This window comes from Quercus lobata, chromosome 6, assembly GCF_001633185.2.
Source record: "Quercus lobata isolate SW786 chromosome 6, ValleyOak3.0 Primary Assembly, whole genome shotgun sequence".
Taxonomy (NCBI): Eukaryota; Viridiplantae; Streptophyta; class Magnoliopsida; order Fagales; family Fagaceae; genus Quercus; species Quercus lobata.
In genome coordinates, this window is record NC_044909.1 from 215,854 (window position 1) to 229,479 (window position 13,626).

Sequence of the window (13,626 nt, forward strand, 5' to 3'; positions counted from 1 at the left end):
CTTTCTTCTATTTATAGCCAAGGTTAGTGGGGAGATTATGATTACAACCACCGTTAGTGCTACTGAAGGTCCAATATTATTTGATTAAAGTGGATGTTTAGGTGAGAGGGCGGTGCTGCATTTATGATCTTGGAACTTGGTTTCATCTTGACTGATTATGTTCGGCAACTCAGTTTCTTGTGCATACCACATTTTCCCGGGAACGGTTCATATACTTGACCGGGAACGTTTGACCGATCACCTCTTGGAACTCAATGCCCTACACTCGTTTGTACATTAAGGAAACTTCAAGAAGGGCGCAGGATGACTGGACCTTTCTACTGGGCCTGCGCCCAAGGTCGGTATGGGACTAGGCCCAGGGCCTGTATGGGCCTGGGATCTCGGTGCCGTACAAGTCGGACTGGGCCCAGGGCCTGGGATCTCGGTGCCGTACAGTATTTAATTTAAATAAAAAAAATATTATTTTAACCAGACTAAATCTTTCAATGGCAGAACTAGGAATTTCTTCAGGGGGGGGGGACCAACCTAAATATACAAAGGGTAAGATTTAGGTACAGTACTTAAGTGTTGTTCCTTAGGTTCCCATTTTAAAATTCTACAATGTGTCTTTTTTCTCATAGGATGAAAATATATTTTTTAATCAAATCACCACATGGCAAAATCTTAAAAGGAGAACCTAAGGAATAGTACCTATGGTACTGTATATAAGTTTTGTCCATATACAAAGGGCAAGACTTATGTACAGTACTTAGGTGCTGTTCCTTAAGTTCCTATATTAAGATTTTGCCATGTATCTTTTTTCTCATGGGATGAAAGTATATTTTTTAGTTAAGTTATCACATGGCAAAATTTTAAGAGAATTTGAATCAAAATATTATTACATAAATGAGCTCTTTCATGGTAATAAAATCTATATTCTTAGACTTTTATATTTGAGCATTTTAATATATATATATATATATATATATATATTTTGGAGAAACAACATTGCTTAGTTTATTTTATTGAAAGTCGGCCAAATCAGCCTAAAAAATAGGAAAAACTTGTGATTGAACATCCTTCATCCACACAACAAAATCCAAGATATGTGAAGTGTATCGAGCTAGACTATTTTTTTTTTTTTTTTGATAGGAAAGTCAAAATACTTCATTAATCAAATCAGTTCAACAACGATACATCATGGCAAAGAGCTTGCTCAATAAAGCAAGGGTTCTCTTCCAACCAAGCAATAAAATCACTAATACCACTAGCTTACTTTGCTAATAGGTGCGCTGGTCTATTACATTGTCTCTGAGTATGAGAAAATTCCACCCCACGTATAGCTCCACACAACACTTTAATACTCGATACCACTACTGCCACTGTAGATGGGGGTGAGGTGTTACCATAAAGAGCAGTATATATTGTCAAGGAATCCCCTTCAATGATACAGTCTTGAATACCAATGTCTCTTGCAAATTGAACTCCTACTTCAACAGCCTTTGCCTCAGTTTCCAAAGGCCCTAAAGGTACATTTATCTTCTTACTTAACGCTGCTATTACCTGACCACAGCAATCCCGAACCATGACACCCACTCCTGCTATTTTCTGGGACTTGAAAACCACCCCATCAACATTGATTTTATATCTATTCGTTGGTGGAGGTATCCAATTTGTTATTTGAGCAGTTGGGACTATGGCTAGTTGCTCATTTGCTGCATAATACTCCTTGAGATAGCGAGTAGTCCACTGGACAATTTCTCTACCAAACTTCTTCTTACCCCATTTAGGGCTGCCTAGACCCGATCGAAGCCCAACAACCTGGCTAAACTGCCCGACGCCGACCCGATTCCGGCTCAAACCGAAGGTCTAGTTAGTTGGCGGCGGGTTTCCGTTCTCAAGAATCGAGATCGGCGGGTCGAGTGGCGGGTTTGCATCTCCAAAACCAGAGCAACCCAAACCCGACCGGAGTTGTATATAAATCCGGCCAAATCCTGTAAAATCAAGCTAGATCCGGCAAGATCTTGACCATTTGGCGAGATCTCGCCAGATCCGGCTAGATCTAGTGGGATTTAGCCAGATCCTGCCAATTCCAGCAATTTTTAGTGAAAAATTTCAGATTCTAGAGAGAAAAAATGAAGATACCAGAGAGATTTTCCAGATTTTGGCATGATTTTCCAGATTTCAGTGACTTTTTTTTTTTTTTTTTAAGATTTCGATGATTTTTTTAACTCCGGCAACCGACCGAACTGACCGACACTCGCCCTCACCCGAAACCGACTCGACCGATTTTTTTGGCGGTCGGTTCCGGGTTCTTCTGCCCCTCCACCCGACACCGGCGGGTCGAGTCTTGGTTGGACCCAAAACCAACCCGGCCCGACCCGTGGACAACCCTACCCCCATTACACACTTCATTCCTATTACTCCATATTGCCCATGCAATTATAGCAGCCATTGTCACCTTTGACTCATCATAATTCCCCTCCATGATCATGTGCCATATTAAGTCAAAACACGAGCGAATATTATTAATGTTGACTTTTGAGCAATCATATCAAACATTGGAGCTTACCAAAGATGCGCTTTTTAGCACTGTCCCAGGCTATGCCATTTAAAACATCAATACCCTAAAAGGACATGAGATTTCCAAAGAAAAATTAATTGGAAAACTTCTGACCAAAAAATATAGAGGCAACTTAAAGAATTTTTTTTTTTTTTTTTTTAAAAGCATTTAATTCTAAGAAAGATTAAGAAGAAGTAAAAGTAGATGCCTAAAAGGAAAGCCATTTTTAAGGAGTCTTTTCCTTTCTTTCAGGGAACCAAATAAGGCCTACATGGTATTACAATTCACAAGGTGCACTATAATAGGCAAAGTAATTTTTTTTAACAAAGATAGAGTATTTTATATTTTGTTCAAATACTTACATTATTCCCAGCTTGTACCAAATTTTCCCTGTAAGAAAAGAAAAAGGATAGAAAAAGTACAACTGAGTGCAACTTTCAAGAACATAAAATAGAACTTAATTTATCTAATTGTAGGTGTAAACATCAGCTAATTCATCAAAAATGATAGGAAATGCAAAGGAAAACCTTAAATTTTGAAGAAGAACCCATCCAAGCAAAGTACCATCCTTAGGTGAGATTCTAGCAATGCAGTCAGTCTACAGAATGAAAATTTTGAGTCATAAAGTAATCCAAGAAAACAGAAAACTTCTCAACCCATGAAATAATGTTTATCCAACAAACAACAATATCATGTAAATTGTAGATCATGAAGGTAGCAATAGCTAAGAAGCTGAAGCTTCAAAGAAGTCCACTTGTTGGAAAACCCTGGTCCTACAGCAGATATCCATAACAACATACTGCAATGAGAAGTTGCATCTTGGTCTATCCCAGGAAGCAGGATTTAAATGGTCAAAGATACTTTCGAAAGGGAGAAGCTGATTTGGGAAGCAAAAGAGACAAATTTAGTTTCTTTTTTGTTTGAACATTAATTGTGCTTTATTATAGGCCCTAGTATTTAGTTACGTTAATTAGAATTTTTATTTAAAGTTTAGGGCATTTTTGTCATTCAATAAGTAGGGTTCCTTACACCTAGGGTTTAGTTTTTCCTATATAAGCAAACAACTGTACTCCTTTTGGAAATGTTTTATAGAGATGATTTGATGAATCGAAATTTCGATTGGATTCTTTGGTCTGGTGCTGATTCTAACCAACCCTAGGTGCTAACTCCTGATAGTTTTTTCCTCGCTTGGTGTTGACTCCTAGGTTCCCGTCGTTTATTTACCTGTCTTTTAAATTTATTGTTGCAAAATTCAGGTTGTCCTGCGCCAAGAGCATCTCATGTTCCAAATATGGGAGGCAATAGCAGGGGCATTCACATGGCATAGTTGGTATTGTAGCTTAGCTTAGCACAAACGCTAATCAAAAGAGTGCAATTTAGTGAACTTTTCTGGGGAATAGCCTATAAAGAATGTAAAAGTTACTATATTAGCATCATTACTCTTTCAATTGTTAGAAGCACAAAACATATAAAAATAAACAATTAATAAACTACATGATTAAATACAAAGAAAATGATGAAGCAAAAGTGCAAAATATATTGGTGGAAAAGCATAAATGTTAAATAAATTAACTACACATGCTCAACAATTCTATATTGCAAATAAAAAATCTTGCTGAAATTATTGAAACTTTAGAAAGAATTGTATGCAAAACATATATGTTTTTTGCTCTACCGTTATATTAATCCACTGTTTTTTACCTACTTTTCTGGCACTTTTATTATTGTTGCTTATCAAACAATGAAGTAGTAATCAGAGAGAGGTTTCCATTGCACCAGCCCCATAGTAACGTAATAGATAGAGAAGACCTATGTCTCAAAACCATAAGGATAGACAGTCCTTGACAACATGCTTGAATATTATTGTTGCCTAAAAGTAGATCAGAAGGGCATGTTAAGCAGTTAAGTACACAAAATGCATGCAAAATTTCAAACGGCTTTAAAATAATGCGGTGCTGTTTAATACTGCTAGGCATATTTCCTGTTAGGCTGTTGCTGACCCCAAGTACATTTTACTGTTGTTGTTTTTTTTCTTCTTGGTTAGAAATCTACTTAAACCTACCCTACCCCCTTGGCTGCTAGTAATGTGTAAAATATCACATCATTTAAATTTTTTTTTTTTGATAAGATAAAATTATAAATAATATGACATTGAATACACATTTAAAATTAGAATACTTAATCTAAATCATATAATGTATCAATTTCAAATGAAAAAGATTCTAATCTTTTGAGAATAGAAAGGATTCTAATCTCATTCAATTGTTAGATAGCTAGGTTAATTATTATTTTTATATAAGATAGAATTTCTACTTTAACATAATCTAAGTGTATATATGTGTGAAGCTCTCTCATGAAGACTTGAACTTCAGCCCTTGCCCTTCACACCCCACACCCTACAAACACTTATACTTGTGGAGTGACCACCGTATCAAGGGTGCACAATAGTGCTAGGTTAATTATTCATAAGTCAAGACTAGAGTCACAATTAACTTCAATAATTATTTCATAACCATCAAGATGATAAGTTATGAATAATAAATAATAAAGTGATATTAGTGATAGGTCTAAATGTGAATTAATAAAAACCTTATTCTTAATTATTACAACATCAAGACTTATCTAAAATATGACATTTTAAAGAACACAACTTCACTATATCGTAGGCACGTCATGATTGAGATCCTATACGATACCCTTTGGATGGCCGAGATGAAAAGTTAAGTCTTAGCCATCTGACAAGAAAAAATTGAAAAAAAGTAAAATGTTACTCCTATTATTCGATCGGACGGCCGAGATGAAAAGTTCGGCCATTTGGATCTCCGGCAAACCACAAAGGAGAAAAAAGACAAAAGGATTGACTTTGTGATGCACTTCAATAAGAATGACAAGACAAGATCTGCGTGAGGATATTAGAATGCATGCCCCACAATATCTTGGTCTTTTACAACTGAAATTTTCTAACGCACAAGAATACCACATTGTGGGTGTCACATGCAAAATTTGAAGTCAGTTTTTATCAAAAATAAAATTTGAAATTTCCACACCCAAGCGAAAGCCAAGTTCTTTTCTAACATTGGTCCAAACATGATCTACAGAGTTGAAAAAACAACGGTATTGGTTGCCCAGTAATGGATATGGAATGATGATTGGTGACAATCTGTGAAGTTTGTATAGCTATTTTTTTGTGATTTCTTTTTGCCAAATTTTGCATGGCTCGTGTGAATGCATCATATCTTATCCAACCTATATTGGCCACATATGTATTATCAACTTATAAGGGCTAGCTACTATATGGTTTTGACCTCTTTCATTTAGATTCATATAATCATATGTAAAAAAAAAAAAAATATCCTTTTAGGTTTTAGGTTATGTTAGACTAATTCCTGTAACAAAATAAGTGTTAGTGAGGATTGTATTTAAATAGTTTGGTTTGTATGTATATTGAGTTGACTCAAGGAGTAGGGTTGAAAAAAAAAAAAATCAAGATTCATAAGGCTTACTACTTGAATGACCCTATTCTCGCTTGAGTGAAATTGGAAAATTTATTTTGAGACCCTCATTCGACTAAAACTTAAATAGATAGTTCGGACAATCGAGATTACGGCAAAAAATAAACCTAATTAGTTGGCTTCACGACTTAACCTAATTCCTCCGATATAAAAAAGCATTATTAATTGAACAAAATTGAGGTAGATAGAGGTGAAAATCTTTCCCTATGCTTTTACAAGCTTGATCAATTTATAAATTGATTTTCACAGAGTTTGTTCCTTGACAATGAGTTTACTGTTGTTTCTCTCCAAAGAGTTCTTTAGAGTATCAAAGTTCTATTCGTTACAAACGAGTTTGTTGGTAGAAGAAATTTTATAGAAAGATTCTAGAGTTTTGGGGTCACTGCGGTGGGAGTAGACCAAATTGTTTATTGAGGTTGCATAAAGAATTTATTTTACAAAATTTTTGTTAGTCTAAACTATTGTACTAGTTTCTTATAAAATGATTTTTATTTTGAAGAGTTCTTTAAAAGTTTCCGTTTTGTCACTATTTTATTAATCTCTTTGAATTGTGGTAATTATTATTGTGATTGTGCTATCTACAAAATTAGCAATTTTTGGGTATAAGCAACAAATTAATCCAAAAATTAGAACATTGGGTCCATCTTAGATTTTTTCATATCTTAATGATTGTGCATACAACTACAAATGCAAACAGATTCTTTTAAGGAGGTGTTCAATTTTCATTCACTAAAGTGGTATTTTTTTTTTTTTTTGAACATGACTAAAGTGGTATTTTCTAATGCATATTCCCCATAATATTGTGAAGTTCCTTGATCCTTCCTACAACTAAGTATTCCATTAGAACTTCTATTCTCCATACCCCTTTGTTCAAAGATTCCATCTATAAAAAGATACCCTTTATTACTTTGCGGCAAAAATGTAGGACCTGCCGGCCAAGTCTTAGTGGTGGACTTTTTCCCCTCACCATTAAGTTAGGGATTTCAGATTCCCTTGTCTACAAATGGTAAAAAAAGGATCAACAATCCGATAAACTTGCTTAATACTCTGAGCAGACACAGATTATTTTACAACATTTTTACAAACTATTGAGGTGACAAATTCTTACTGATTCTCATTTGAGCCCATCACTAATATCACATCTTTACTTATAAATAATCACTAATTATATCAGCAATTTATAAAATAATTTACGGTTTTAGCATTTTCCTAATACCTTTTACTTTTACATCAACCTTTTGAATCTAAGCAAAACAAATTTCTAAGATGAGACACTATTGGACCATCAAGAGTCCAAGGTAGATCGATTTCTCCCACTAGTGAGGAAGGACCACTAGTGTTTTTGAGAAGGAGGAGAATTCCACACATATTACTTTCTATTGGAGCCTTGGAGATAGAGTGGATGATAAGGATTCGAAATATCGGTAGGGGTGTATCACAAAGCATCACTTTTTATTTTATTTTTAAAATTTTTTCTTCTTTTTAATCGTACAGATTCCTGGAAAAATTGCTCAAGTAGTTTTCAACTAATGATCAGTGCTAGCCCCATTAGCATGTGGCCAGAATCCTATGACCATGACTCATGCAACTTGAAAGCCCGGGGGCCACTTTTGCCTCCAATTTTTTGTAGAGATCAATGCAGCAATCTGATAGGGATACAGCTTTTTCACAATCTTTTTCAAAATGATTGATAAAACAAGTCGTAATTGGAGCAAGACTATTTTCATATTAAATTTGTTATCGATATCCCATTTAATAAACACCAATCACCATATACCACCTTATCAATTATGAAAAAAAAATTGTGAATTTTTTTTGGTATCTAAAAGACTTATTGAATCAAGAATAACCGAGGTCTAATTAGAGGTATGATTCATTGATTTGCTAATCAAATTCCAACTTCTATGGAAGTTGGCAATATGATATGAAAATCTGTGGAGTGTGTCACTCTATAACTTTTGATGAGAGAGTAAGTGTGAGTTTGGATACAGCTGAAATCCAACCACGTTTGTGTTTGCGTTTTAAACAATGGGTCTTGTACACTGTTCACAGGATCCGCAAATACAAAATTTGGCAAAATCAACTTCAAAATTGGATTCTACGGGACTATTCACATATTTAAAAATTATTTTGTTATAGTATTTTCAGTTTTCAGCAATAAGCGGTATCCAAACAGACTCTAAATGGAAAGAGTATCAACAGGTATATATTATGCAGTTAATATCACAAGAGAGATGCATAAAATTATGATTTTTTTTTGGATAAAGAGAGAGTTTAGATTCTAAAAGACCTTTTTTTTTTTGCAAATAGTTTGTATTTAACTTGTTTATATAATTATAGTATCTAGAGAGTTTTGGTGCATCAATATTTTTAATTTCTAAATAATTTTTAATTAAGTTCTCAATCAAATTTTATCACTACAGCATCAAGATCATAAGGAATCATATACAATGAGGAGTTTCCTGTTTCAGCCACACTACTCCTACTTCTCCCAATATCAAGAATTGGCCTTACAGGTTCTTGGAGTATTGAATAGACCAGACTGATGTCTACTAGCAAGATTTTCGCTAATATAGGTCCCATAGGTTGGGGCTACCCTATACCAACTTGCACCCTAAAAGCCATGGTATCACACCGCCAAAGCTCCTAAATGTGATGCTTTCTTAGATTTAGCTTTTTCTTCCCAACAGATATTTAGTCTCACTCTCACCCTCACCCAATAAATTGTGTCATTTTCTCGATTGAGATACTCCGTAACCAAGCGGTCCAAGCACAATATGAAGGAATATTATTACGCTTACCCCAAAACTACCAGAAATCAAATCTAAGAATACAAGGAGACCAACCCGCTTGCATGTTAAGCACACAATTCTAAACCAGCAAGTGACAAGCATTGTTCGTTATTGCTCATGTTGACAAAACCAAATGTGGGACTGCATTTAGGAGTCCTAGTTTTAATTAGGGTTGAAAGACTGATATGACAAAATATAGGAAAGGGAAATGGTTTTTTTTTTTTCCTTACAATCTTCATGTATGAAATAGAAAAAAAAAGGGTTGCTTACAAAACCTAAGAAACTTAAACTTACTAGAAAAGCTTATCATCTTGTAAAAAGAAAGTAGAATAACCTTTTTATTCTTCTAGAATAAGCATTTAGCTTTTTTTTAAACATTCTGTTTTTGTTAGGTATCATTAGTAGGAAGTGATGGGGATTAGGGAAAGTGAGAGGACATGAAAAGCTTAATCTCTTGTTCAATATATAATGTAGTCTGCAATTGTGCATATGTATCATTAATATTCCTACGTAAAATAATGAAAAAGTGAAAAAGGTTCTGTCAAGATAGTGACTCATATGCTAAATAAAAAAAAGTAAAACAAATAAGGGCCATGAATGCATGTATCATTAATATTCCTACGTAAAATAATGAAAAAGTGAAAAAGGTTCTGTCAAGATAGTGACTCATATGCTAAATAAAAAAAGTAAAACAAATAAGGGCCATGCATGCGTCTTTATATAAAACTAGTATGTAATTTGTGTTTATATACAGTAATTATGAATTATTGTGGTATTGTTGATGTTAGTTTAAGTTATTAAATATATAGAACATTAGTTTGACTAGGATATTCGGAGGTATTAAAATGATTTTTCCTTACAATTTTAATGATATTGATTACGTCAAGTTTCTCATTACATTGTTATTATATATATAATTTTGAAAATTACTATTGGACACTACATATATAATATCAATTCACTATTACTGTCCATGAAATTCTACTAAATATAACACAAAATAAAAAAAAATAAATTGGTTCAATAGTATCTCCTAAATTGAAGGAGGATAGGTGCATGAAATCGTTCAGCTTAATTACAGTTTATTACATTCAATATCTTTATATAAAAATATGTAAATAGAAACGATATAAAAAATATACTCATTAGTTCAAAAAAAAAAATTTGTATGAAAAGCTAATATGGGCAAAATCTAATTTTGACTATATATATGTATATATATATTACCTAGATTTATTTATATTAGACTCATCATTTTCTATACTGAATTAACTCACTTGACACAAACATTTAAAAATTTTAGATTAGATGGGACATGTGGCACAAAATTAAATTCTAATTGAAATCTAATTTTTATACTAAATTAGTTTGTAACCCCATGCATATATATGGATACACTTAAAGATATATAATAAGATGCATAATATAATTTCTATATATATATATATATATAATTTAAATAGTATTAATAGTCATTTATATATTTTATTAACTCTTTAAAAAAATTTTGTAAAGATATTATTGGGTATAAAATGTAAATTGTCCATTTTTTTTATAAAATATATATATTGTGAAGCACTTTTTTTTTTTTAATTTTAATTTTTACGATTTAGTTATTCTAGACTCTTTGATTTTGTACTTAATAACTCACTTGAATGAATATTTACGATATGATCCCACATTTGATTTTTGTAGGGATTGGGTTCGAGCACTTCTCCTGTTGGATGAATGGTCTCAAGCCCAACTAGCCCAATACAATAAATTTGTAAAGAATGAGTTTAAGAACTAGGTCCTAGTTTGGATTATAACAACTAGACACGGTTACATATGAGCTGAGTAACAAGGATATGGATTAAAGCATGAAATTTTGTCCTCGGGTGTTTCGTCCAAGGAACTTAGTATTTTTCTTCTTCCTTCAGTACTAGGTTACAGAGGTTTTCAAGGTCATGCAGACTACTACCGTCTTCTCCTTTTTTCCTCCTCCTGCTCTTTTTTTTCTCTTCCATTCTTGGAGGGTCTCTCACATTATATACTTCTTTCCAGTCAATCTTGACCCTCCACCTGTTGATCATGCAGGTCATTACTCGAGTGTTCGTCCCATCAGCCACCTTCCCAAACCCTCTGTGAGTTGCGGCAACCAAGGTCATACTGTTCAGGGGTCACTTCCTCATTAATGCGACCAGAACGTTAGTTGGGTGCATTCAATGCGGAGATGATAGTTTCTTCTTGAATTGTTCCTACACCATACGCCCATGGGTGTCTTACTGTACTTGTCCTTCTCCTGGGGGTGCTTTGGGAGGCTGCCTTTGCCGGCGTGCTGCTCTTTCCTCCTGGGATTTGGGATGCCGAGAGCAGGATCGTCCTCGGCAAAGTTTCTAGGCTATTCGGGTTTTCTTTGTTCGTCCTCGGCCATTTCTCCCTCCTCGGCGTGGGTTTTGGGCTCAGTATAAAGTGGGTCAGGGTTGTCAAATTCTTTGGCCCCACAATTTTAAAATTAAGAAATAAAACTTTTTAAGAATATATAATTTAGGACAGTATATGACGCAAAATTGGAACTCTAATTTGGAATTCTAATTTGAGTTTCTCTTAGCTTTATCTATTATTATTATTATTATTATTATTATTATTATTATTATATATTAACTCACTTGGCACAAAAATTTAAAAACTTAGATTAGATAAGACACATGACGCAAAATTAGACTCTAATTGAATTTCAATTTAAAATCTAATTGGATTTTCTCTCAGTTTTGTTTATCAATATATATGTGTATATATATATGTATGTATGTATGTATGTATGTATGTATGCATGTTATGTGCCTCAAGTGAATAATAGGTAGGGGGCTTAGGAGTGAAATCCCACAGTATGATACAACTATGTTAGGAAAATCAACGCATTGAGTTTAGGGTTTCTTAGGCAGTATAACCTACAAATGCACCTGTGGACATAGACAAACGGCCAAAATATCTTAAATCTCTGTGTAAAAAAAAAAACGGGGGGGGGTGATTTTCTATTTTCACTATTACTTAGAATTAAAAACTTCAACAAGTTCAAACCAAACTAGGCCACTGCTAGAGAATCTCACACATTATTACATTTCAGTTGCCCATACCTTGACTATTAACCTGATATCTGCTAAGATACGATTGTGGATCTTCATCATTATCAAGGGTGAAAGAGATATATGGGCCAGCCAAGCTCAATGCATGTGTTCATCCAAGTGAGGTAAAACTTCAAATCACTTTCCCTATCACTTCCAAGGATGAGAACATATGGCAATAAAGAACAATGATTTCTAAACCCTAATGGATTAAAATTTAAGACCAAGCGGCCAAACTCCTTGACCGTACTCTAGAAAACTATCCTGAACTAATAGCTAACAACAAAGTAAACAGATCGTCTGTGGATACCCTTGTTATTTATGGCAGTACGGTATGTCGTATTCTTGTTATGTGCTTTGAAACTGTCTGCCACAAGAAAGTACTAAACCAAACTCTTATCAAACAAAATAATTCATTCTCAACTTATTCTACATACAAATATATATATATATATATATATATATGCTTCCTGTTATGACATTTGTTTTTCTGATTCATCATAAAACTTGCTAAAGATTCTCACATTAGCTGAAGATAATGTATATATTAATCACGAATCACTTTTGGACTATGCATCCATAATTACATGATATCATATATGCTTTGAGTTCAAAGCCATATCTATCAGTGGTAACATAATAACATCACCCTCAATCATTCATTGAAGTTTTATGGTAATAATTGAATTAGGGAACTTTCATTTTCTGATAAAAATGAAATCTACAAAGTACATTTTGTTGAGAGGAAACCATTCTGAGAGAAAAACCAACATCCATGAAAATGAGGTCCCAACTACTAAAGTCGGTAATATATGTTGACCTCTCCTGGGAGAAGCAAACATGATATAATCAATGTGGCTCATTTGGCCAGCTAGAGTGCTTGGAATGTTGTTCAGGACAGAGTACATTGATAAAATCACCTGTAAATGAAGAGAATTCTACAAGCCTTTTATTGTAGCTAGCAGATCTCTATTGTGGTTCAAAAGCGAAAAAGTTTTGGTACCTTCATTGGATTTATTGTGGTCACTGCAAGTGAAAGTAGGAGCACGTAGGATAAGAAAATGAGAGGGGGAAAATCTGAATGAAATCCAAACAGATGGAGAAACTCACCGTGGGATTCTTATCTTCTATGGCTTTAATCCTATAAAAATTATGTAATTTTCCTGGAGATAGACAGCTTTCATTGGATACATGTTTAGATTTTTAATTTTTAATTTAAACCATGAAACGTAAGGAAGAGGATCCTCAAGCTCATTTCACGCCCGAAGAATTTTCTTTTATGAATTTCATAGTGTCCAAAATGTCACGTCTTCTAAAACTTTATATGACGTGATACTGAATATATATTTAAATTTGTAATATTGATTCATTTGAAATGAAGAAAATCTAGTTCATGTCTTCTTGTTTCACAATCAACGAACCACCCTAAGTGAAAATTATGTAATTTTCTTGGAGATAGGCAACTTTCATTGGATACATCTTTAGATTTGTAATTTTTAATTTAAACCATGAAACGTAAGGAAGAGGGTCTTCAATCTTATTGTACTATTAAAAGATTTTCTTTTATGAATTTCATTATATACAAAATGTCACGTCTTCTAAAACTTTATATGACGTGATACTGGATATGTATTTAAATTTGTAATATTGATTCATTTCAAATGAAGAAAGCCTAG

The 13,626-nt window shown here is 33.7% G+C and overlaps 1 protein-coding gene across 1 annotated transcript; it reads right to left on the minus strand.

The window, feature by feature from the left end:
* Positions 1 to 1,251: 1,251 nt before the first annotated feature.
* LOC115994555 lies at positions 1,252 to 2,467 on the minus strand. The gene is made up of 2 exons (XM_031118761.1): positions 2,351 to 2,467; positions 1,252 to 1,728 (listed from the first exon to the last, which is right to left on the minus strand). Exons 1-2 carry the CDS (start codon positions 2,465 to 2,467, stop codon positions 1,252 to 1,254), a joined length of 594 nt encoding a protein of 197 aa, XP_030974621.1.
* Between the last annotated feature and the right edge of the window lie 11,159 nt (positions 2,468 to 13,626).

Coding starts and splice junctions, on each gene's coding strand:
- LOC115994555 (XM_031118761.1), bottom strand. CDS start 2,467: ATGGAGGGGAATTATGATGAGTCAAAGGTGACAATGGCTGCTATAATT. Junction 1,729..2,350: donor TTGTCCACGGGTCGGGCCGG/GTTGGTTTTGGG, acceptor GAAATTGTCCAG/TGGACTACTCGCTATCTCAA.